General features: G+C 58.0%; 1 protein-coding gene across 14 annotated transcripts in view; it reads left to right on the plus strand.

Moving 5' to 3' along the window:
• The window catches only part of NOS3 (nitric oxide synthase 3), a 91,107-nt gene that overhangs the window by 64,440 nt on the left and 4,416 nt on the right, over positions 1 to 22,251 (plus strand). For 2 of the 14 annotated variants that reach the window (XM_074985375.1, XM_074985381.1), the window contains 8 exons: positions 2,210 to 2,342; positions 15,913 to 16,062; positions 16,154 to 16,341; positions 17,323 to 17,544; positions 18,036 to 18,246; positions 21,003 to 21,090; positions 21,635 to 21,756; positions 22,081 to 22,229. In XM_074985375.1, coding sequence (XP_074841476.1) covers positions 2,210 to 2,342; positions 15,913 to 16,062; positions 16,154 to 16,341; positions 17,323 to 17,544; positions 18,036 to 18,246; positions 21,003 to 21,090; positions 21,635 to 21,756; positions 22,081 to 22,229 — 1,263 coding nt within the window. Of the gene's footprint in view, positions 1 to 600; positions 830 to 2,209; positions 2,343 to 3,842; positions 3,922 to 15,912; positions 16,063 to 16,153; positions 16,342 to 17,322; positions 17,545 to 18,035; positions 18,247 to 21,002; positions 21,091 to 21,634; positions 21,757 to 22,080; positions 22,230 to 22,251 lie in introns of those variants that run through there. The other 12 variants (XM_074985382.1, XM_074985379.1, XR_012644117.1 and 9 more) reach the window with 12 other exon arrangements.

The following is a 22,251-nucleotide window of genomic DNA, read 5'->3' on the forward strand; positions in this document are numbered from 1 at the left end:
CAGCTCGATGGCTACCTCTCTGAGGTCTCTGTTGCAGACATCTTTGTAGCGCAACTGGGGGCGTCCGGGAGGTCTTTTGCCAGAGGCTAGCTCACCATACAGGATGTCTTTTGGAATCCTTCCATCATTCATCCCATGGACGTGGCCAAGCCAGCGGAGCCGACGCTGCCTGAGGAGGGTGTGCATGGTTGGGATTCCAGCTTGCTCGAGGACGGCGGTGTTGGTAACTCTGTCCTTCCATGATATTCCAAGGATGCGCCTGAGGCAGCACAAGTGGAAGACGTTCAGCCTCTTTTCCTGGCGGGCATACAGGGTCCAAGTCTCGCTGCCATAAAGGAGGGTGCTGAGGATGCAGGCTCTGTAGACTTGCATTTTGGTGTGAGTGTACAGCTTGTTGTTGTTCCACACTCTCTCGCTGAGTCTGGACAGAGTTGTAGCCACTTTTCCGATCCTCCTATTTAGCTCAGTGTCCAACGACAGGGTGTCAGTGATGGTGGACCCGAGGTAAACAAACTCGTGGACGACCTCTAACGTATAGTTGTCAGTGCTGATTGATGGGGATTCAGCAACATCCTGACCAAGTACGTTTGTCTTCTTTAGGCTGATGGTAAACCCAAAGTCCTTGCACGCTTTGGAGAACTGATCCAGCAGTTTTTGAAGCTGGTCTTCTGTGGGAGACACTACAGCAGCATCGTCTGTGAACAGCATGTCTCTGATGAGGACTTCTCGCACCTTAGACTTAGCTTTCAGCCTTGCAAGATTAAACAGTTTCCCATCAGATCTTGTGTGCAGCAAGATGCCCTCTGTTGAAGATCCAAAGGCGTGTTTCAGGAGGAGTGCGAAGAAGATCCCGAACAGTGTCGGAGCAAGTACGCATCCTTGTTTGACGCTGCTCCTGATTCTGAAAGCATCCGATAATGCGCCGTCATATTGGATGGTTCCTCTCATGTCTTCGTGGAATGACTGGATCATCTTGAGTAACCGTGGAGGACAGCCTATCTTGTGGAGCAGTTTGAACAGACCATCCCTACTGACCAAGTCAAAGGCCTTGGTCAGGTCGATGAAGGCTATGTAGAGTGGCTTCCTCTGCTCCCTGCACTTCTCCTGCAGCTGCCTTACAGAGAAGACCATGTCAACGGTAGACCTCTCTGCGCGGAATCCGCACTGCGATTCGGGGTACACCCTCTCAGCAATCTTCTGGAGTCTGCTGAGGATGACGCGAGCGAACAGTTTACCAGTGACGCTTAGGAGGGAGATTCCACGGTAGTTGTTGCAGTCGCTTCTGTCTCCCTTGTTCTTATACAAGGTTACGATGTTAGCGTCGCGCATATCCTGTGGAACCTCACCCTCTCTCCAGCACAGGCACAGTAGCTCACGTAGGGGTTCCAGGAGTGTGTCCGCGGCACACTTGATCACCTCTGGTGGTTCACCATCCTGACCAGGGGCCTTTCCTGCTGCAATGCTGTCGATGGCTCTCTTCAGTTCATCCACAGTCGGTTCTTGATCCAGTTCGTCCATTACTGGTAGGAGCTCGACGGCCTCGAGGGCTGCGTCAACCACAACGTTCCAGAGTACACTAGAACTGGAGGGGACCTCAAGAGGTCATTGGGCCCAGTCGTCTTCCCTCCTGGCAGGACCCAGCACCATCTGGACCATCCCCGCTGGGTGTCTGTCTCACCTGCTCTTACATATCTCCAGTGATGGAGATTCCACAACCTCCCCAGGCAATTTATTCCACTGTTTGACCACCCTGATAGGAACTTTTTCCTAATGTCAAAACTAAACCTCCCTCACTGCAGTTTAAGCCCGTTGCTCCTTGTCCTGCCCTCAGAGGCCCAGGAGAACAAGTTTTCTCCCTCCTCCTCGTAACCCTCTTTGAGGTGCTTGAAAAGTGAGATCATGTCCCCTCTCTAAAGCAGCCCAGGTCTCTCAGTCGTCTCTCAGAGCTCCTGCTCTCCAGACCTTCCATCATTCTTGCTGCTCTTCTCTGGACCCTCTCCGGTTTCTCCACATCTTTCTGGAGATGCGGTGCCCAGAACTGGACACAACAGAGGCCACGTTCTTACACGGCTCAGCACAGGGATGCACCGGCTCAGGTGTGGGGGGTTGGGATTCCTGGGGACGGGAGGCACAGGACCAGGAGCGGGGAGCTGGGGAGGGTGCTGGGGCTCCCTGCACCCAGGCTGCCCATGACACCCACCCCCCACAGGCAGCCTGTGACACCTTCTGCGTTGGGGATGATGTAGAGGAGGCCGCCAGGGAGATGTTCAGCGCCCAGGGCAACTGGTGGCGCCAGAGCTACCGGCTGAGCGCCCGCACCGACACCGTGGACGTCCTGACAGGTACCAGGTCGCCTGGAGACCAGGCAGCTGCAGCCGCGGGGGCCCTGTGTGATGGGGTTCTGGGGTCCCCCAAGCTCTGCACCCCGTCCGCAGGCAGGAGTGACTCTCACTCAGCAGGAGAACAGCGGGTTTATTAGCCGACAGGACACAGCATCGTATAGAGGAGTCAGTACAGCAGGCAGACACAGCCAGTCCAATTCATGTTGGGGAGAGGAGGCCCCGAGGGGCCCCCAGAGCCGGGGCCTGGCCCCCTCCTTGGTCTCTCTCTCCCTCAGCCCAGACTAACTACTTCCCAACTCCCAGTTCCAATTCAGACCCCTCAGGCTCCACCTCCTCCTTTGTCTGCAGTACAAAGGTGTTACCTGGTCATCAAGGTTACCCTCAGCAGGAGCCCCACACCCTCTGGCTACGTCTACACGTGAAGCCAACATCGAAATAGCTTATTTCGATGTAGCAACATCGAAATAGGCTATTTTGATGAATAACGTCTACACGTCCTCCAGGGCTGGCAACGTCGATGTTCAACTTCGACGTTGCGCGGCACCACATCGAAATAGGCACTGCGAGGGAACGTCTACACGCCAAAGTAGCACACATCGAAATAAGGGTGCCAGGAGCAGCTGCAGACAGGGTCACAGGGCGGACTCAACAGCAAGCTGCTCCCTTAAAGGGCCCCTCCCAGACACAGTTGCACTAAACAACACAACATACACAGAGCCGACAACTGGTTGCAGACCCTGTGCCTGCAGCATGGATCCCCAGCTGCCGCAGAAGCAGCCAGAAGCCCTGGGCTAAGGGCTGCTGCCCACGGTGACCATAGAGCCCCGCAGGGGCTGGAGAGAGAGCATCTCTCAACCCCCCAGCTGATGGCCGCCATGGAGGACCCAGCAATTTCGACGTTGCGGGACGCGGATCGTCTACACGGTCCCTACTTCGACGTTGAACGTCGAAGTAGGGCGCTATTCCGATCCCCTCATGAGGTTAGCGACTTCGACGTCTCGCTGCCTAACGTCAAAGTTAACTTCGAAATAGCGCCCGACGTGTGTAGCCGCGACGGGCGCTATTTCGAAGTTAGTGCCGCTACTTCGAAGTAGCGTGCACGTGTAGACACAGCTTCTGTGAGCCACTCACACACACACAGGTATCCCCCACTCCATCACATCTCTCCCCCATTCCAGACCGAACTGAGCGGGGTCACTCAACTGGTGACCTGGGGAAGTTCGGGGCTCTCCCCTCGGGATTGGGCATCGGCTGTACCCTCAGTGCTCCCCTTGATGTGCACCACCTCCACATTATAGTCCTGCTGGGGGAGGCTCCAACTCAGGAGCTTGGTATTGGCCCTTTTCATGTGATGCAGCCGGGCAAGTCCTTTTAGTTCCATTGGGTTGGTTGGTCTCGCTGCTTCGGCCCCGGTCCGTCAGCCACGTTCTCAAGTCGGGCGGGCAGAGCCCATACAGATGCTGCAGCACCAACAGATCAAACAGGTCTTTTGTGGTCTAGGTCCTGCCCCATCTGACCACCAGTCCATACAGCTGCTCCAGCCGATGTCTGGAATTCAGTTACAGTCCAGTAACGGAAGGTACAAATGCTTCCACCCTTGGCATTTAGCCAGACCACCAAAATGGCTGTGTGCCTCAGTTTCCCCTTCCATGCCACACAATAGGTTTGGAATGTTCCTTCTCATGTCAGAGGTTGCAAGACTAGTTACAGGGAACAATGGTGACATTTCAGAGTTACAGACTCCTTCAACGCACAATTCATGCTTCTACATCAATGTCATCATGTCACATGGCTCTTTTCAAACATTCAGTGCATGGTACAATTCTACAGCTTTTGGTAGCAGCACCCCTTGGTTACAGCAGTTAGCGTGAGTAACAGAACAAACCCATTGCAACTGCACATTTACGTTGCTCTTTGGTAGACCACAACTTTTGTGTAACCTCCTTGAGAATCTGGTATTTTGGGGATAAATGGCTGAGGCCTTTCTTAGCACCATCAAGTTCTAATCTTCTCCCTTGCCCCCTGGGGTAGAAATTTGATCTCTCTGGCTGTGCCCTCCCTTCTAACAAGAGCTGGGCCATTGATGATCTCAGGGAGACGGCCCCCTTCCAGCCAGTCTGGAAATTTGCAAACCAAACTGCTTTCTGAGAGTTGTTTTGTGAGTCCCAGACGCAGAATCCACATGAAGGAATCCCTGTTTATCCCTTACTGGCCCACCAGGCCCACAGCTCCTTTGTCCTTTTACCTCCAACTTCTGCCTCCCCGTGGAATCAGAATTGGAGTCCAGTGTGAGAATATAAGTGTTTCTAGCATTTGGAGATGGGGAATTGCTGAACCTCTCCTGCATCCTACAGAGATTGGCTGTGCAGCTGTTTTACTTGGTTCTCACAGGGCTGCTCACACTCCCTGATAGTTTTCACTTTACTTGCATCAACTTCCAATTCCTGAGAAACTTTTACCCTGCCTGCTTTGGACCCTTGCAGAGCACAGCCAGTGGTTTCACACTCAGGCAGGTCCTGGCCATCAGGAGCTGAAACAAACTTCTCCCCAGGCAAAGGGCTGCTCTGGCTCTTACAGACAAGCACCTTTCCTGTTCACTCTCCTTCACCTCACTCCCATTTTCTGCAGTCCCCACAGACGGGTCAGGAAAAGTTTCAGGGAAATTCTCTTCCTCAAGAGCTCCCCCAAACAATAACTCACCCCTGTCTGGCTCCACAGGGGCACTGCTCTCTTGAGCCACAACCAGCTCCTGGGTTTCACCTACGCCCAGGATCACTTCTGGCCCAGTAGGCAGATTCCCACATAATCCCCCTCCAGGCAGACAGCCAGTACCACCGGACAGAAGGTCAGGGTCCCTTTCCTCCCTTCTGCTACCAGCTCCTTTATCTTCATCAGTCAGCATAACTCCATTGCCCATCTGTTCTTGTGTCCTGGCGAGAGGATGACTCTGGTAGGACAGAGTCCTCTCACCCCCTCCCAGTAACACCTCAGCATCAGGCAAAGAACAAGTACCAGAATCGTCTGGTCTCTGGGATTCCCTGATGATACTAACTGGATCAGACCGAGTTAAAGCATCATCCCCTCTGAGAGACACAGAGGCAGGCCCACTTCCCATCTGGGCTTCAGCTGCCCTCAGATCCAGCTCTGGGATCTTGGCTCCATCTCGAGCCCCCACAGGCTCAGGCAAAGGATTCACTTCCCCAGAAGCAGAAGCACTTTTCTCGCACCAAGGACCAGCATCCTTAGCAGGGACACCACTGCCCATCCCAGAGCCATTCCCTCTGTTCCAGCCCCCATGGCTGGATTCAGAGTCACACCTGGAATGCTCTTTCCTGGTGGATCCTTCTCCAGCCACCCCAGGCTGGTGAATCTTCCTCAGACAATGGGCTAGTTTCCTCATTGGCACCTTTTCCAAACGCAGGCTCTGCTCTCTCCCCAGGCTGCTGCTGCTGTTCAACACAGACAGACAATGGGAGACACTCTCTCCTTTGTCCCAGCCCCCTGGCTGGTCTTCACACACACACAGAAGGTGAAGCAGCTTCTCTCACAGACAACTTGCCATTCCCAGTGGACAAGCTGCTTTCCTGCACAGACACACAGGCACCTTCCTCGGCCCAGGCCTGGAAAACTCTCCGCAGGTCTGTCTTGGCCACTGGTAGATGATGGGTTGGAATCGCTCCTTCCCTCCTTGAGCTGTGGCAGGCCACTCGGTTCAGAGCTCCAGGCAGTCCAGGGTTCCCTGCCCCGATCCGGGCTCACCTCTGCAGGATTCTCCCCAGCCCTCAGCTCTGCCACTGCACATCCACGCTGCCTTGTCCAGCTTCTTTAATCTCGATTCGGTTTCCAGGTGCTGCCACTTCACAGCAGAGCTGCTCAGCATGGTTGCAGGCTCTCAGGCTGATGCCCTCTGCACCCCATGATTCCTGGAAGAATCCCTTCAGTGTGCCGGGCTTCTTGCGGGTCACAAGCTGCCCGGGGTTAGGCCGTAGGCCCCTCCGCCCTCTGGGACCGACTCCAACAGACTCCCAGCGGAACCCCTTCTTCAGTGTGACACGCGCTGTCAGGGACCATGAGCACACTGTCTTGGGAAGAACTCATTCAGCGTCAGCCTCCTCAGGGGTCACTTGTTCCTGGGGGTTGGGCTCTCGGCCCCTCCACCTTCTGGGACCGACTCCAACAGATTCCCAGGAGTAACCCCTCCTCGGGTGTGACACCCCCTCTCGAGGACCACGACCGCAGTTGCTTGGGTTCGGCCGCAGGCCCCTCCGCCTTGGGGAACTGCACCTCACTGCCCTTCAGCACACCTGGGTCTCGCAGGCCCCTCTTCTTCCGGGGCCCCGGTCACTTACTGCTGGATGCTCCATCCTCGGGGTGCAGAACATCCCACTTCAGACACCAGTGTGATGGGGTTCTGGGGTCCCCCAAGCTCTGCACCCCGTCCGCAGGCAGGAGTGACTCTCACTCAGCAGGACAACAGCGGGTTTATTAGCCGATAGGACACAGCATCGTACAGAGGAGTCAGTACAGCAGGCAGAGACAGCCAGTCCCATCCATGTTGGGGAGAGGAGGCCCCGAGGGGCCCCCAGAGCCGGGGCCTGGCCCCCTCCTTGGTCTCTCTCTCCCTCAGCCCAGACTAACTGCTTCCCAACTCCCAGTTCCAATTCAGACCCCTCAGGCTCCACCTCCTCCTTTGTCTGCAGTACAAAGGTGTTACCTGGTCATCAAGGTTACCCTCAGCAGGAGCCCCACACCCTCTGTGAGCCACACACACTCACACACACACAGGTATCCCCCACTCCATCACATCTGCGAGGCTGGGTGCAGGCCAGGGCCACCTCCCAGAGGGGCAGAGAAACCCAGCGGGCAGCCTGGTCCCACAGCCCGCCGGGGATATCTGTTGGCGGCTCCTGCACAGGGCCCTGAGTGCAGGTGTGTGTCTGGTACGGTTCAGCGGCATCCCCGATGCCTGCCCCTTCTGTGGCATGAGGGAGACCCCGGCACATGCCTGCCTCGAGGGCACCAGCCTGCAGCCCCTGTCCCAGCCCTCCAACACCTCCCGCTGAGCTTCTGTCTGCTCTTCTCCCCCGCTTTGTGCACACCCCATGCGTGGCCCCACCAGTCTTGGGACCTCCGCCAGCTGCCTCCTGCCCGGGCCAAGGTGGCCATCCACACCTCCAGCAGCCAGGCAGATTGGGGGCCTATTTCCGCTCCTCCCTCATCTCCCGTGTCTAAGTGGAGCTCCTCTGCCTGGTGTCCGCTGGCTCCCTGGACGGGTGCAGAGACTGCGGGTGCTGCCGGGATTCTCTGCCCAGGGCCCCGCTCCGGCTCCCTTGTCTTACACCTGTGACCTGCACCCACCCCCGGCTTCTCTTCTGTTGTCCCCCAAACTCGGTTGGTCCCTGGGTCTCTGGTCCCACTGGGCTGGGGGAGGGGCCTTAGCTGGGGGCAGGGTTATGCCCCTCTGCTTCCCAGGTACCCAAATAGTGCAGCTGCTCTGTGCTGGGGGGGGCACTGCTGGTGTAACTCCCCTCCTCCCGTAGGACACAGGGAGCTGTGCAGGGCAGAGCTTCCTCTGGTATAACTAACCCCCGGGGTGCCAGGGCTGTGTGGGGCAGAGCCCCCCCATGTAACTACCCCCTGTGACAGGGGGTCGGGGTCCCCAAGCTCTGCACCCCATCCACAGGCAGGAGTGACTCACTGTGGTGGAGTGGGGGATACATGTGTGTGTGAGTGGCTCACAGGGGGTGGGGGGCTCCTGCTGGGGGTAACCTGGCGACCAGGTGACACCTCTGGGCTGCAGAGAAAGCGGGAGATGGAGCCTGAGGGGTTTGAATTGGAACTGGGAGTTGGGAGCAGTGAGTCTGGGCTGGGAGAGAGAGAGACAAAGGAGGGGGCCAGGCCCCGGCTCTGGGGGCCCCTCGGGGCTCCTCTCCCCAGCATGGATGGGACTGGCTGTCTCTGCCGGCTGCACTGACTCCTCTGTACGACGCTGTGTCCTCTCGGCTAATTAACCCGCTGTTCTCCTGCTGAGTGAGAGTCACTCCTGCCTGCAGATGGGTGCGGAGCTTGGGGACCCCTGAACCCCATCACACTGGTGTCAGAAGTGAGATGTACTGCACCCCAAGGATGGAGCATCCAGCAGTAAGTGATGGGGGCCCAGGAAGAAGAAGGCAGACCAGCGAGACCCAGGTGTGCTGACAGGCAGTGAGGTGCAGTTCCCCAAGGTGGAGTGGCCTGTGGCCAAACCTGAGCAACTGCGGTTGTGGTTCTTGAGAGGGGGTGTCACACCCGAGGAGGGGTTACTCCTGGGAGTCCGTTGGAGTCGGTCCCAGAAGGCGGAAGGGCCGAGGGCCCAACCCCCAGGAACAAGTGACCCACAAGGAGGCTGACACGCTGAATGAGTTTGTCCCAAGACAGTGTAGTCGTGGCCCTTGAAAGTGGGAGTCACACTGAAGAAGAGGTTCCTCTGGGAGTCTGTTGGAGTCGGTCCCAGAGGGCGGAGGGGCCTATGGCCTAACCCTGGGGGACGTGTGAGCCACAAGGAGTCTGGCACACTGAAGGGATTCTTCCAGGAATTGTGGGGGTGCAGAGGGCATCAGCCTGAGAGCCTGCAACCATGCTCAGCAACTCACAGAATCACAGAATCACAGGGCTGGAAGGGACCTCAGGAGGTCATCTAGTCCAGCCCCCTGCTTCAAGCAGGATCAACCCCTACTAAGTCATCCCAGCCAGGACCTTGTCCAGCCAGGACTTAAAAACCTCCAGTGATGAAGAATCCACCACCTCTCCAGGCAACACATTCCAGTGCCTCACCACCTGCTTGGGGAAAGAGTTTTTCCTAATATCCAACCCACACCTTTCCCTCTTCACCTTCTGACCATTGCTCCTTGTTCTGCCATCTGACACCACTGAGAACAGTTTCTCACCCTCCTCTTCACAGCTTCCCTTCAGGAAGCTGAAGGCTGCTATTAAATCACCCCTCAGTCTTCTCTTCTGTAAACTGAACAAGCCCAAATCCCTCAGCCTCTCCTCATAGGTCTGGTGCGCCAGCCCCTTAATCATTTTTGTTGCCCTTTGCTGAACCTGCTCCAGCAAATCCACATCCTTTTTATACTGGGGGGCCCAAAACTGGACACAATATTCCAGATGTGGCCTCACCAGTACCAAATAAAAAGGAATAACTACTTCTCTAGATCTGCTCGAAATGCTCCTCCTGATGCACCCCAGTGTGCCGTTAGCCTTCTTGGCTACAAGAACACACTGTTTACTCATATCCAGCCTTTCATCCACCATAATCCCTAGGTCCCTTTCCATCGTACTGCTGCTCAGCCAGTCGGTCCCCAGCCTGTAACAATGTTTGGGATTCTTCCGCCCCAGGTGCGGGACTCTGCACTTCTCCTTATTGAACTGCATCAGATTTCTTTTGGCCCAGTCCTCCAACTTATCCAGGTCCCTCTGGATTCTCTCTCTACCCTCCAATTTATCTACCTCTCCCCCTAGTTTTGTGTCATCCGCAAACTTGCTGAGGCTGCAACCCAGTCCCTCATCCAGGTCATTAATAAAGATGTTGAATAACACCAGCCCCAGAACCAAGCCTTGCGGCACTCCGCTTGAAACAGACCGCCATCCAGATATTGAGCCATTGACCGCTACCCGTTGGGCCTGACCATCAACCAGCTTTCTATCCATCTTATAGTCCAAGGATCCAATCCATATTGCCTTAACTTATGGACAAGAATGCTGTGGGAGACCGTATCAAAAGTCTTGCTGAAGTCAAGATATATCACATCCATTGACTTCCCCATGTCCACAGAGCTTGTTACCTCGTCACAGAAGCTAATCAGATTGGTCAGGCAGGACTTGCCCCTGGTGAATCCATGTTGGCTACTTTTGATCACTTTCCCCTCTTCCAAGTGCTCCAAAATGGATTCCTTGAGGATTTCCTCCATTATTTTCCCAGGGATTGAGGTAAGGCTGACGGGTCTGTAGTTCCCTGGATTGTCCTTCTTTTCTTTTTTAAAGATGGGCACTACGTTTGCCTTCTTCCAGTCATCTGGGATCTCCCCCGATCTCCAAGCGTCTTAAGGATAATGGCCAAAGGTTCAGCAATGACCTCTGCCAATTCCCTCAGTACCCTGGGGTGCATTAAATCCAGACCCATGGACTTGTGCACATTTAGTTTTTCTAGATAGCTCAGAACTTGCTCCTTCCCCACAGATGGCTGCCCTCCACCTTCCCATGCTGCATTGTCTGGGACCATCGTGTGGGAGTTGACTTTGTCTGTGAAGACTGAGGCAAAAAAAGCATTGAGTACTTCAGCTTTTCCTGTATCATCTGTCACTAGGTTACCTCCCTCATCCAGTAATGGCCCCACACCTTCCCTGATAGTCCGTTTATTGTTCACATGCCTGTAGAAACCCTTCTTGTTACTCTTCACATCCCTCGCCAGCTGCAGTTCCAATTGTGCTTTCACTTTCCTGATTACTGCCCGGCATTCTCCAGCCGTATGTTTATACTCCTCCTTAGTCAACTGCCCACGTTTCCATTTCTTGTATGTACCCTTTTTGAATTTAAGCTGACTAAGGATTTCCCTGTTAAGCCAAGCTGGTTGCCTTCCATGTTTGCATTTCTTACTATGCAGCGGGACGGTTTGTTCCTGTGCCTTCAGTAAGACTTGTTTAAAATACTTCCAGTTCTCTTCAACTCTATTCCCTTTCATCTTCATTTCCCAAGGGATCCTGCTTATCAGTTCTCTCAGGGAGTCGAAGTCTGCTCTCCTGAAATCAAGGGTCTGTATGTTACCACTCACACTTCTTCCTTTTCTCTGGATCCTGAAATCTACGATCTCATGGTCGCTGCAACCCAGGTTTCCCACCACTTCTATTTCTTCTACTAGTTCTTCCCTGTTTGTGAGCAGCAGGTCAAGTTGCACATGGCCCCGGTCGTTTCCTTCAGCACTTGTACCAAGAAGTTATCCCCAACATTCTCCAAAGACTTCCTGGATTGTCTGTGTGCTGCTGTATTGGTCTCCCAACAAATGTTCGGATGATTAAAGTCTCCCATGAGAACCAGGGCCTGTGATTTGGAAGCTTCACTAAGCTGCCTGAAGAAAACCTCATCTACCTCATCTCCCTGATCTGGCGGCCTATAACAGACACCAACTACAACATCACCTCTGTTACCTCCACCTCTAAGCTTAACCCAAAGACACTCAACCGGATTTTCTCCTTCCTCGTACTGGAGCTCTGAGCAATCACACTGCTCCCTCACATAGAGCGCGACGACTCCTCCTCTTCTCACCCGTGTGTCCTTCCTGAACCATTTATACCCTTCCATGACCGTGCTCCAGTTATGGAAATTGTCCCACCAAGTCTCCATTATTCCAACCACCTCATACTTGTGTGACTGTGCCAGGGCCTCCAATTCTTCCTGCTTGTTCCCCAGGCTTCTGGCATTAGTGTACAAACATCTCAGAGAAGGGGCCGATTGGCTCATTTTCTCCTCTTCACCCAGGAAACCCACTTGATTGTTCCCTCCTCCTTCCCCACGTACCTCCGGGCTTATGTCACCTTCCCCAAAGGAACCTAGTTTAAAGCCCCCCTCACTAAGTTTGCAAGCCTGCCTGCAAAGATGCTCTTTCCTCTCTTTGTGAGGTGGATCCCGTCTCTTCTCAGCAATCCCTGTTCAGGAAACAGAATTCCATGGTCAAAGAAACCAAATCCTTCCCTGCTACACCACCTACGCAACCACGCATTTACCTCTGCGATTCGACGATCCCCACATGGACCCCTTCCTTCCACAGGGAGAATACTGCTTCGTATTCCTTGATCTTCCTTCCTAGGGTTATGTAATCCACCGTGATCTCATCAAGTCACTCTTGGCTGTGTCATTGGTTCCTACATGGAGAAGTAGGAAGGGGTAATAGTCTACAGGTTTAACATATTTTGGCAGGGACCCTGTAACATCCCAGATTCTAGCTCCAGGCAAGCAGCAAACTTGCCGGGATTCTAGGTCTGGGAGGCAGATGGATGACACCGTCCCTCTTAGGAGGGAGTCCCCAACCACCACCACTCATCTTTTTTTCTTAGGGATGGTGGTCATAGAACTCCCATCCCTAGGACTGCGCATCCCATGCTTTGGAAACTGTGGGGACTCTTTCAGATACCTCCCAGGGATTAAAACAAAAAGCAGTCAAGTAGCACCTTAAAGACTAGCAAAATAGTTTATTAGGTGATGAGCTTTCGTGGGACAGACCCACTTCTTCAGACCATAGCCAGACCAGAACAGACTCAATATTTAAGGCACAGAGAACCAAAAACAGTAAGCAAGGAGGACAAATCAGAAAAAGATAATCAAGGTGAGCAAATCAGAGAGTGGAGGGGTGGGGAGGAAGGTCAAGAATTAGACTGAGCCAAGTATGCAGACGAGCCCCTATAGTGACCCAGAAAGTTCCCATCATGATTTAAACCATGTGTTAATGTGCTGAATTTGAATATAAAAGCCAGCTCGGCTGCTTCCCTTTCCAGAACAGTGCGATAATTTCTCTTCAGTAACACACGTACCTTTAGGTCATTGACAGAATGCCCCATTCCATTAAAATGTTGACTAACTGGTTTGTGGATCTGGAGTGTTTTGATGTCTGTTTTGTGCCCGTTGACCCTTTGTCTAAGGGAGTTAGAAGTCTGTCCAATATATAAAGCATCTGGGCATTGTTGGCACATGATGGCACATATGATGTTAGTAGAGGAGCATGAGAAAGTGCCCGTGATTCTGTGAGTCACCTGGTTAGGTCCAGTAATGGTATTTCCAGAGAAGATATGTGGACAAAGCTGGCAGCGGGCTTTGTTGCAGGGAAAGGTTCCAGGACTGGTATTCCTGGGGTACAGACTGTGGCTGTTAGTGAGGATCCTCATGAGGTTGGGAGGCTGTCTGTAGGAGAGAACAGGCATGTCACTCAGGGCCTTCTGGAGCTCTGGGATGGGCAGTGGGATCTCTGCTAAGGACGCTGGTCCTCGGTGCAAGAAAGGTGCTTCTGCTTCCAGGGAAGTGACTCCTTTGTCGGAGCCTCTGGGGGCTCAAGATGGGGCCAAAATCCCAGAGGTGGATCTGAGTGCAGCTGAGGCCCAGATGGGAAGTGGGCCTACCTCTGTGTCTCTCAGGAGGGATGATGCTTTAACTCGGTCTAATCCAGTTAGTATTATCAGGGAATCCCAGAGAACGGATGATTCTAGTACTTGTTCTTTGCCTGCTGCTGAGGTGTTACTGGGAGCGGGCGAGAGGACTCTGTCTGACCAGAGTCATCCTCTAGCCAGGACACAGGAAGAGCAGACTGGCAATGGAGTTACGCTGCCTGATGAAGAAAAAGAAGCTGGTAGCAGAAGGGAGGAAAGGGATCCTGACCTTCTGTCCGGTGGTACGAGCTGTCTGCCTGGAGGGGGATTATGTGGGAATCTGCCTGATGAGCCAGCAGTGATCCTGGGCATAGGTGAACCACAGGAGCTGGTTGTGGCTCAAGGCAGCAGTGCCCCCGTGGAGCCAGACAGGGGTGAGTTGTTGGCTGGGGGAGCTCTTGAGGAACAGAATTTCCCTGAAACTTTTCCTGACCCGTCTGTGGGGACTGCAGAAAATGGGAGTGAGGTGGAGGAGAGTGAACAGGAAAGGTGCTTGTCTGTAAGAGCCAGAGCAACCCTTTGCCTGGGGAGAAGTTTGTTTCAGCTCCTCATGGCCAGGACCTGCCTGAGTGTGAAACCACTGGCTGTGCTCTGCAAGGGTCCAAAGCAGGCAGGGTAAAAGTTTCTCAGGAACTGGAAGTTGGTCCAAGTAAAGTGAAAACTCTCAGGGAATGTGAGCAGCCCTGTGAGAACCAAGTGAAACGGCTGCACAGTCAGTCTCTGTAGGATGCAGGAGAGGTTCAGCAATTCCCCATCTCCAGATGCTGGAAACACTTATATTCTCATACTGGACTCCACTTCTGATTCCATGAGTAGGCAGATGTTGGAGGTGGAAGGAGAAAGGAGCTTTGGGCCTGGTGGGCCAGTGAGGGATAAACAGGGATTCCTCCATGTGGATTCTGCGTCTGGGACTTACAAAGCAACTTTCAGAAAGCAAGTACCAGAGAGGAGCCATGTTAACAACAAGAAGTCTTGTGACACCTTGGCTGCGTCTACACGTGCACGCTACTTCGAAGTAGCGGCAGTAACTTCGAAATAGCGCCCGTCACGTCTACACGTGTTGGGCGCTATTTCGAAGTTGAAATCGACGTTAGGCGGCGAGACGTCGAAGTCGCTAACCCCATGAGCGGATGGGAATAGCGCCCTACTTCGACGTTCAACATCGAAGTAGGGACGTGTAGACGATCCGCGTCCCGCAACATCGAAATAGCGGGGTCCTCCATGGCGGCCATCAGCTGGGGGGTTGAGAGATACTCTCTCTCCAGCCCTTGCGGGGCTCTGTGGTCACCGTGGGCAGCAGCCCTTAGCCCAGGGCTTCTGGCTGCTGCTGCTGCAGCTGGGGGTCCGTGCTGCATATACAGGGTCTGCAACTAGTTGTTGGCTCTGTGTATCTTGCACTGTTTAATGAAAGTGTGTCTGGGAGGGGCCCTTTAAGGGAGCGACTTGCTGTTGAGTCCGCCCCGTGACCCTGTCTGCAGCTGTGCCTGGCTCCCTTATTTCGATGTGTGCTACTTTGGCGTGTAGACGTTCCCTCGCTGTGTCTATTTCGATGTTGGGCTGAGCAACGTCGAAGTTGAACATCGACGTTGCCAGCCCTGGAGGACGTGTAGACGTTATTCATCGAAATAGCCTATTTCGATGTCGCAACATCGAAATAAACTATTTCGAAGTTGGGTGCACGTGTAGACGTAGCCCTTATAGACTAACAGATATTTTGGAGCATGAGCTTTCCTGGGCAAAGACCCACTTGATGCAGGTGGGTCTTTGCCCACAAAAGCTCATGCTCCAAAATATCTGTTAGTCTATAAGGTGCCACAAGACTTCTTGTTGTTTTCAGAAAGCAGTTTGGTTTGCAAATTTCCAGGCTGGCGGGGAGGGCTCAGTCTCCCTGAGATCATCAATGGCCCAGCTCTTGTTAGAAGGGAGGGCACAGCCAGAGAGATCAGATTTCCACCCCAGGGGGCAAGGGAGAAGATTAGAACTGATGGTGCTAAGAAAGGCCTCAGCCATTTAGCCCCAAAATAGCAGATTCTCAAGGATGTTACACAAAGGCTGTGCTCTACCAAAGAGCGATGTGAACGTACAGTTGCAATGGGTTTGTTCTGTTACTCACGCTGACTGCTGTAACCAGTGGGTGCTGCTACCCAAAGCTGTAGAATTGTGCCATGTACTGAATGTTTGGACGGAGCCGTGTGATGTGCTGACACGGATGTATTAGCATGAGTCCCTCCTGTAAGCTGGGCGGCTCGGGGGGCAGTGCTGCCTGTTGGTTTAGGCAAGCTCCTCAGGGCTGGGGCTGTTTGCCACCCAGGATGGGGCCCTGCTCCAAGGTGCCCCACGTGTGTCACTGACTCCTCTGCCCCTGCAGCACCTGGGTGCTTTCCTCTCTCTCCCTGCAGGCCCCGGCCCTCCCCAGCCGGCTGCCCCAGGGGGCTGGGCCCTGCTGACCTCCTGGCTGTGTGCTCGGCAGGTTTGTCCCACGTGCACAAGCGCAGTGTGTTTCCATGCCACGTCCTCTCTGTGCAGAACCTGCAGAGCAGGGAGTCCAGGTGAGACCCCCCCAGGACCCCTGCCTGATGCTGGAGTCCCCCTCTGCCCCACTGCACTGGGGTCCTGCTGTGACACCTCTCTCCACCCCAGCCGCTCCACCATCCTGGTGCGCCTGGACACAGCTGGGCAGCCGGAGCTGCAGTACCTGCCTGGGGACCACGTGGGCATCTTCCCCGCCAACCGCCCGGAGCTGGTGCAGGAGCTGCTGGAGCGCGTGGAGGAGCAGCCCCCCGCCGGGGAGGCCGTGGCCGTGGAGGTCCTGGAGAAGGCAACCAGCGGTGAGGGGCGCAGGCTCCTCCCCAGTGGGCGCTGAGGCAGAGACCCTGCATGCTGGGGTGGGGCTGGAGGATCCTGGGGGGGCTGGGGGATCCCATGGGGGTGGTGCTCGTGCCAGGTGGGATTCCATGCTGGGAATTGGGGTGGGGCTGGGGGATCCCATGGAGGTGGTGCTCGTGCCAGGTGGGATTCCATGCTGGGAATTGGGGTGGGGCTGGGGGATCCCATGGAGGTGGTGCTCGTGCCAGGTGGGATTCCATGCTGGGAATCGGGGTGGGGCTTGGGGATCCTTGGGGGCTGGGGGATCCCATGGGGGTGGTGCTCGTGCCAGGTGGGATTCCATGCTGGGAATCGGGGTGGGGTGGGGTGGGGTGGGGGGATCCTGTGCGGGGCTGGGGTCCTCTCTTGCTCTGACTCCCTGTGTTGCCTCCTCCAAGGTGGCTGTGTGGCAGGGCACATAGGAGCTGTCCCCCAATGCCAGCAGAGTCCAGCTCCATTACGGCCCTGCAGACCTGGGTCATGCCCGACCTGACCCCAGGCACTTCCCTAGGGCAGCCCCACAGCCACCGTGCTCTGGGTCTGAGCCCCCGGCTCGTCTCTCCGTGCTCCCTGCAGCGAGCGCGGCTCAGGCCCAGGCTGCTGGGGGTCTGTGTGGCTTGCTGGGCGCGGCAGGCCGACAGCTACTGGGGGCCCAAGGCAAGGAGGGGGGGCCCCAGCTCCAGGCCCCAGAAAAGTAGGGGCTGAGCACCATCCACACCGCAGCCCTAGGACCCTGGGAAAGGCCAAGCCCTGGGGCACTTCCCCCTTTGCCCACTCAGCGGGCATGGCCAGTCACTGACGCTGCCTTGGGCACCTGGCTGTGCAGCCCGCAGGCCAGGCTGGGAACGGCTCCACCTCCGGGGTAGCCACACAGGAAAAGGAGCCCGCCCAGCACAGAGGGAAACTGAGGCACGCGGCAGGCTCACTGCATTGCTGGGGTGCAGGGCTGCCGTGCTCCCCACACACGCCTCGGTCTCTCTGCAGGCAGGCGAGCCAGCCCCCAAGCCAGCTGGGTGCCCCTCAGCCGCCTGCCACCCTGCACCCTGGCCCAGGCCCTCACCTACTTCCTGGACATCACCACCCCCCCGAGCCCCCAGCTGCTGCAGCTCCTGGCCACCCTGGCGGAGGACAGGGCCCAGCGGGAGCAGCTGCAACGGCTCAGTCAGGTGCGAGGGGCCCAGGGGGGACACGCGGGGTGGAGGGGAGGCCAGGAGCCTGGTGGAGTGGCCTGGCAATGGGGGTGGGGATTCATGGGAGTGTGGGGGGATGGGAGAGCATGGGGCCCTGTGAGAGGGTCAGTGGGTCCCAGCACAGCTTTGGTGGGGGGGTGAGGGAAAGTGGGGGGTAGGGACGGGCAGGGGGCTTGGCACCTTCCAGCCCGGCTGGAGGAGGGGAGGGCGGGGGCTCACTCAGCAGGTCCCAGCCCAGCTGGGGGAGGGGCGGGGGCTCACTCGGCAGGTCTCAGCGCGGCTGCGGGGGGGAGGGGAGAGGAGGGCGGGGGAGGGGCGGGGGCTCGCTCGACGGGTCCCAGCCCGGTTGGGGGAGGGGCGGGGGCTCGCTCAGCGGGTCCCAGCGCGGCTGGGGGGGGGGGAAGGGAGAGAAGGTGGGGCAGGGGCGGGGGCTCGCTCGGCGGGTCCCAGCCCGGCGGCGGTTGCAGGACCCCCAGCTCTACGAGGAGTGGAAGTGGTTCGGGTGCCCCACGCTGGGCCAGGTGCTGGAGCAGTTCCCCTCGGTGGCGCTGCCCGCCTCCCTGCTGCTCACCCAGCTGCCCCTGCTGCAGCCGCGCTACTACTCCGTCAGCTCCGCGCCCCGCGCCCACCCGGGCCAGATGCACCTGACCGTGGCCGTGCTGGCCTACCGCAGCCAGGGTGAGTCCCCCAGCACCCGCTCTGGTTCGCCCCTTCTCCGCGCTCATTCCTTGGCTGGGGCCAAGGACAGGAACCAGCCCCCAGCCACGGCGAGCGCCCGGCCATAGCCAGGGGCAGAGCCCTTCCCACCTGCCCCAGCCCTGGGGAACAACCCTTGGTAATGCCGGAGGAGTTTCTGGGTACAGCTGAGAGCCAAACCAGGGCAAATTGCTTAACCAGGGCACTTACAGCCCGGCCTGGGGGTCCTCCAGTGCAAGGCACCAAACAGTCCTATGGAGCACGGCTGTGCCAGGCCAGCCAGAAACCACCCAGCAACTCCCCCCCCCACTCCAGCTCCCCTGGGGCCCCAGCCCGGCCCCCCTCACACCACCCAGCAACGCACCCCCCCAACTCCAGCTCCCCTGGGGCCCCAGCCCGGCCCCCCTCACACCACCCAGCAACGCCCCCCCCCACTCCAGCTCCCCTGGGGCCGCAGCCCGCCCCCCTCACACCACCCAGCAACCCCCCCCACCCCAGCTCCCCTGGGGCCCCAGCCTGGCCCCCCTCACACCACCCAGCAACACCCCCCCCCTGACTCCAGCTCCCCTGGGGCCCCAGCCCGGCCCCTCCTCACACCACCCAGCAACCCCCAACTCCAGCTCCCCTGGGGCCACAGCCCGGCCCCCCTCACACCACCCAGCAACACCCCCCCCCCAACTCCAGGTCCCCTGGGGCCCCATCCCGGCCCCTCCTCACACCATCCAGCAACCCCCCCACTCCAGGTCCCCTGGGGCCCCATCCCAGCCCCTCCTCACACCATCCAGCAACCCCCCCACTCCAGCTCCCCTGGGGCCACAGCCCAGCCCCCCTCACCCGGGAGAGGTGCTGAGAACCAATCGCCCCCCATCCACACAGGTTCTTTCGGCCCCTGCCCCAGCCCCTCTAATCCGGAACTCTCTCATCTGGCAACATCCCCAACCCAGCTTGGTTTTCGCGAGCCCGACGGCCACTTTTCGTGACTGTGGCCAAGTCTCCCGCGATTCCATGAAGTTTGTTTCCAGCCGCCGGGCCTGGCTCGCGGTGTGCTCTGCTCGTTAGCTGTGTTACCCCTAAACGCCTTCTGAGAGCCCAGCAGCAGTGGGAGTGCTGGGGACGTGCCAGACAATACAGGCCTCGTGGGCCAGCGAGTTCTCTCATTCAGCACCGGTCAGGCCCTGAGGGGGCCGGGCAAGAGAGGGTCAGCCTGCACGTGGGCCGCACCCCAAGGAGCGCACTGCGCCAGTCCTGTGGCACCGAAGCTCTGCAGGGCAGGTGGGAAAGGCCAGACGGACACGGGTGCGGGTACAACGGGTGCAGCTGCCACAGTGGGTGCAGCAGTCGCACAGGCCGTGGTGCTGGCTGCGGCAGGGGGAGCCGGCGGCTCTCCTACAAGTCTCTGGATACGCCCTTCGCTGGCCGGGTCAGCCCCCCTTCCAGCGCCGTTCCCAGCAGGGTGCTCCTGCCGCCCCAGCCGGAGGGGAGCTCCCAGGGCCCCCGGCCCATGTGGGGGGAATCCCGCGGCTCCCCTGGGTGGCAGCAGGGCGGAGGAGGAGCCCTGCCCATGAGCAGGTCGCCCGTCCAAGGCCGTGTTTGCTTCAGAGGGGCACCACGGTAGGGTTTCCCGAAAGTTCGTTGCCTAATAAATAAATCTCAGTGGTTTGTGCGTGGGCCTGCTAAACGCGGGGCTGTGAGCTCCGTCCCTGAGGAGCCCATTTAGGGACTGGGGCAAACAGATGTCAGGGATGGTGCTTGGCCCTGCCAAGAGGGCAGGGGCTGAACTAGGTGACCTCCTGAGGCCCCTTCCAGCCCTAGGAGACATGTGTCTCCAATTTAAAAAGACGGACGGCGTGTCTCTTGTGAAGTTCTTTGCAGGCAGTCTGCCCTGGCCTGTCTGTTGCATGGCGTGGTCACAGCCAAATGCCTCAGCGGTGGTTTGGCATGGGCCGGATTCCAGCCCGTAGTGCGAAAGGTCTGGCTTCACCTGCCTGGGGACCTTGCACCAGCGGTGGGCAGCCTGCGGCAGAGGTCTCCCGGGCACAAGCCTGTCAAACAGGAGCCCAAAACTAGAACTTCTCCCTGCACGGAGACATTGTACAAAGCGCCAAGCAGCAAAACAGAACCAGCCATTCGCCAGCTCCACCAGACTCCGGGTTTGGCCCCCTTGGCACAAGTTCTGCTGCAAACCTGGCACAGTGGTTTTCATGTTCACTTCACAAGCCCACAATGCTGCCCCACAGCCCCGGGAGCGACCCCCTTTCCCCCGCCCAGCTGGGGAGCGACTCCCCTCTGCCCAGCCCAGCTGGGGAGCAACCCCCTCTGCCCCGCCCAGCTAGGGAGCAACTCCCCTCTGCCCAGCCCAGGTGGGGAGCGACCCCCCTCTGCCCAGCCCAGCTGGGGATCGACCCCCTTTCCCCCGCCCAGCTAGGGAGTGATCCCCCTCCGCATGACCAGGGAAGCAACCCCCCCGCCAAATCCCCACCCCGCTCCCAGCCAGGGGAGTGACCCCCCACACCCAGCCAAGGGAGCAATCCCCACCCTGCTCCCAGCCAGGGGAGTGGCCCTTCCTGGGCGAGGGACTCCCAGGAGCAGGGCGACCCCCTACCCACAGTAAGCCAAGCAGGTAACAGCGATGGGGCTGAAGGGCAGAGGGTGCCTGGATGGCTGGGAAGGGACCTGGGAGCCTGGCGCCATCCCCATCAGGCGTCTGAGCGCCCTGCCCCTCCTCCTGTGCCCCACAGATGGCCAGGGGCCCCTGCACTACGGCGTCTGCTCCACGTGGCTGGCCCAGCTGCAAGAAGGGGACATGGTGCCTGCCTTCATCAGAGCGTAAGGGAGCTGGAGCCGGGGCTGAACCTGCACAGGGTGTGGGGCTGGGACCCTGCGAGTAGCACCGACCTGGGGCAGGGAATCTGGGCAGGGTTTGAATTGGAGCTGCGCGGGCTGGGGAGCTTGAACCGGGGACAGGGGGGGTTGAACCACGGGCAGGAGGGTTGAACCAGGGCCATGCGGGCTAGGGAGGTTGAACCAGGGGGTGGGGAGGGTTGAACTGGGGCCACATGGGCTGGGGAGGTTGAACCAGGGGCAGGGGGGTTGAACTGGGGGTTGGAGAGGGTTGAACCGGGGCAGGCGGCAGGATTTTGAGTTGAGCTTAACTCCTGCTAATGCAAGTTAAGGGAATCTTCAAGTGCCCATTTCAGGGCTTTACTGTCCATCGTGCACCCCCACGTGACCAACAGCTCCTGGCACGCGCTGATCACCCCAGCCTGGGCACCCACTGTCTCTCATTAGCTCTTACCGATGCTGCCCTGGCTGAGGGTGGAGCTGGTGCCTTTCCCTGGACCATACCTCAGACTCTGTCCTTCCCATGCAGGGCCCCATCCTTCCGACTCCCTCAGGACCCCAGTGTCCCCTGCATCCTGGTGGGCCCCGGCACTGGCATTGCCCCCTTCCGGGGCTTCTGGCAGCAGCGACTGCATGACATGGAGGTCGAAGGTCAGACGGGGCAGAGGCAGATCCTGGGCGGGGGCTGCAGGGAAGCAGTGGGCTCTGGGGGGCCAGCAGTGCATGGGGGGCAGAGGTCCCTGGGGCTCATGGGCAGGGCAAGTTGGAGGTCTGGGCACAGCCTGGGCGGGGGCTGCAGGGAGGCAGTGGGCTCTGGGTTGGGCAAGGAGTGGGGGGTGCTCGTGGCAGGGGAGGCTGATGCACCGTGCAGGGGGCACCGGGGGGGCCAGGTGTGCTCGTGGCTGTCTCAGAAGGGCAGGGCGGGGACAGGAGCCGCTGCTGCCCATAAGCCTGCCCTGGCCCCTGCTGCTCCAGGCCTCCGGCCCGGCGAGATGACCCTGGTGTTTGGGTGCCGCTGTGCCCACCTCGACCACCTGTACAAGCAGGAGGCGCTGGCGGCCCAGCAGAAGGGGGCGCTGAGCCAGGTGCTGACAGCCTTCTCCAGGGACCCCGACGTCCCGAAGGTAATGCACCCGCAGGCGGAGG

This window comes from Carettochelys insculpta, chromosome 2 (assembly GCF_033958435.1).
Source record: "Carettochelys insculpta isolate YL-2023 chromosome 2, ASM3395843v1, whole genome shotgun sequence".
In the NCBI taxonomy this organism is placed as follows: Eukaryota; Metazoa; Chordata; order Testudines; family Carettochelyidae; genus Carettochelys; species Carettochelys insculpta.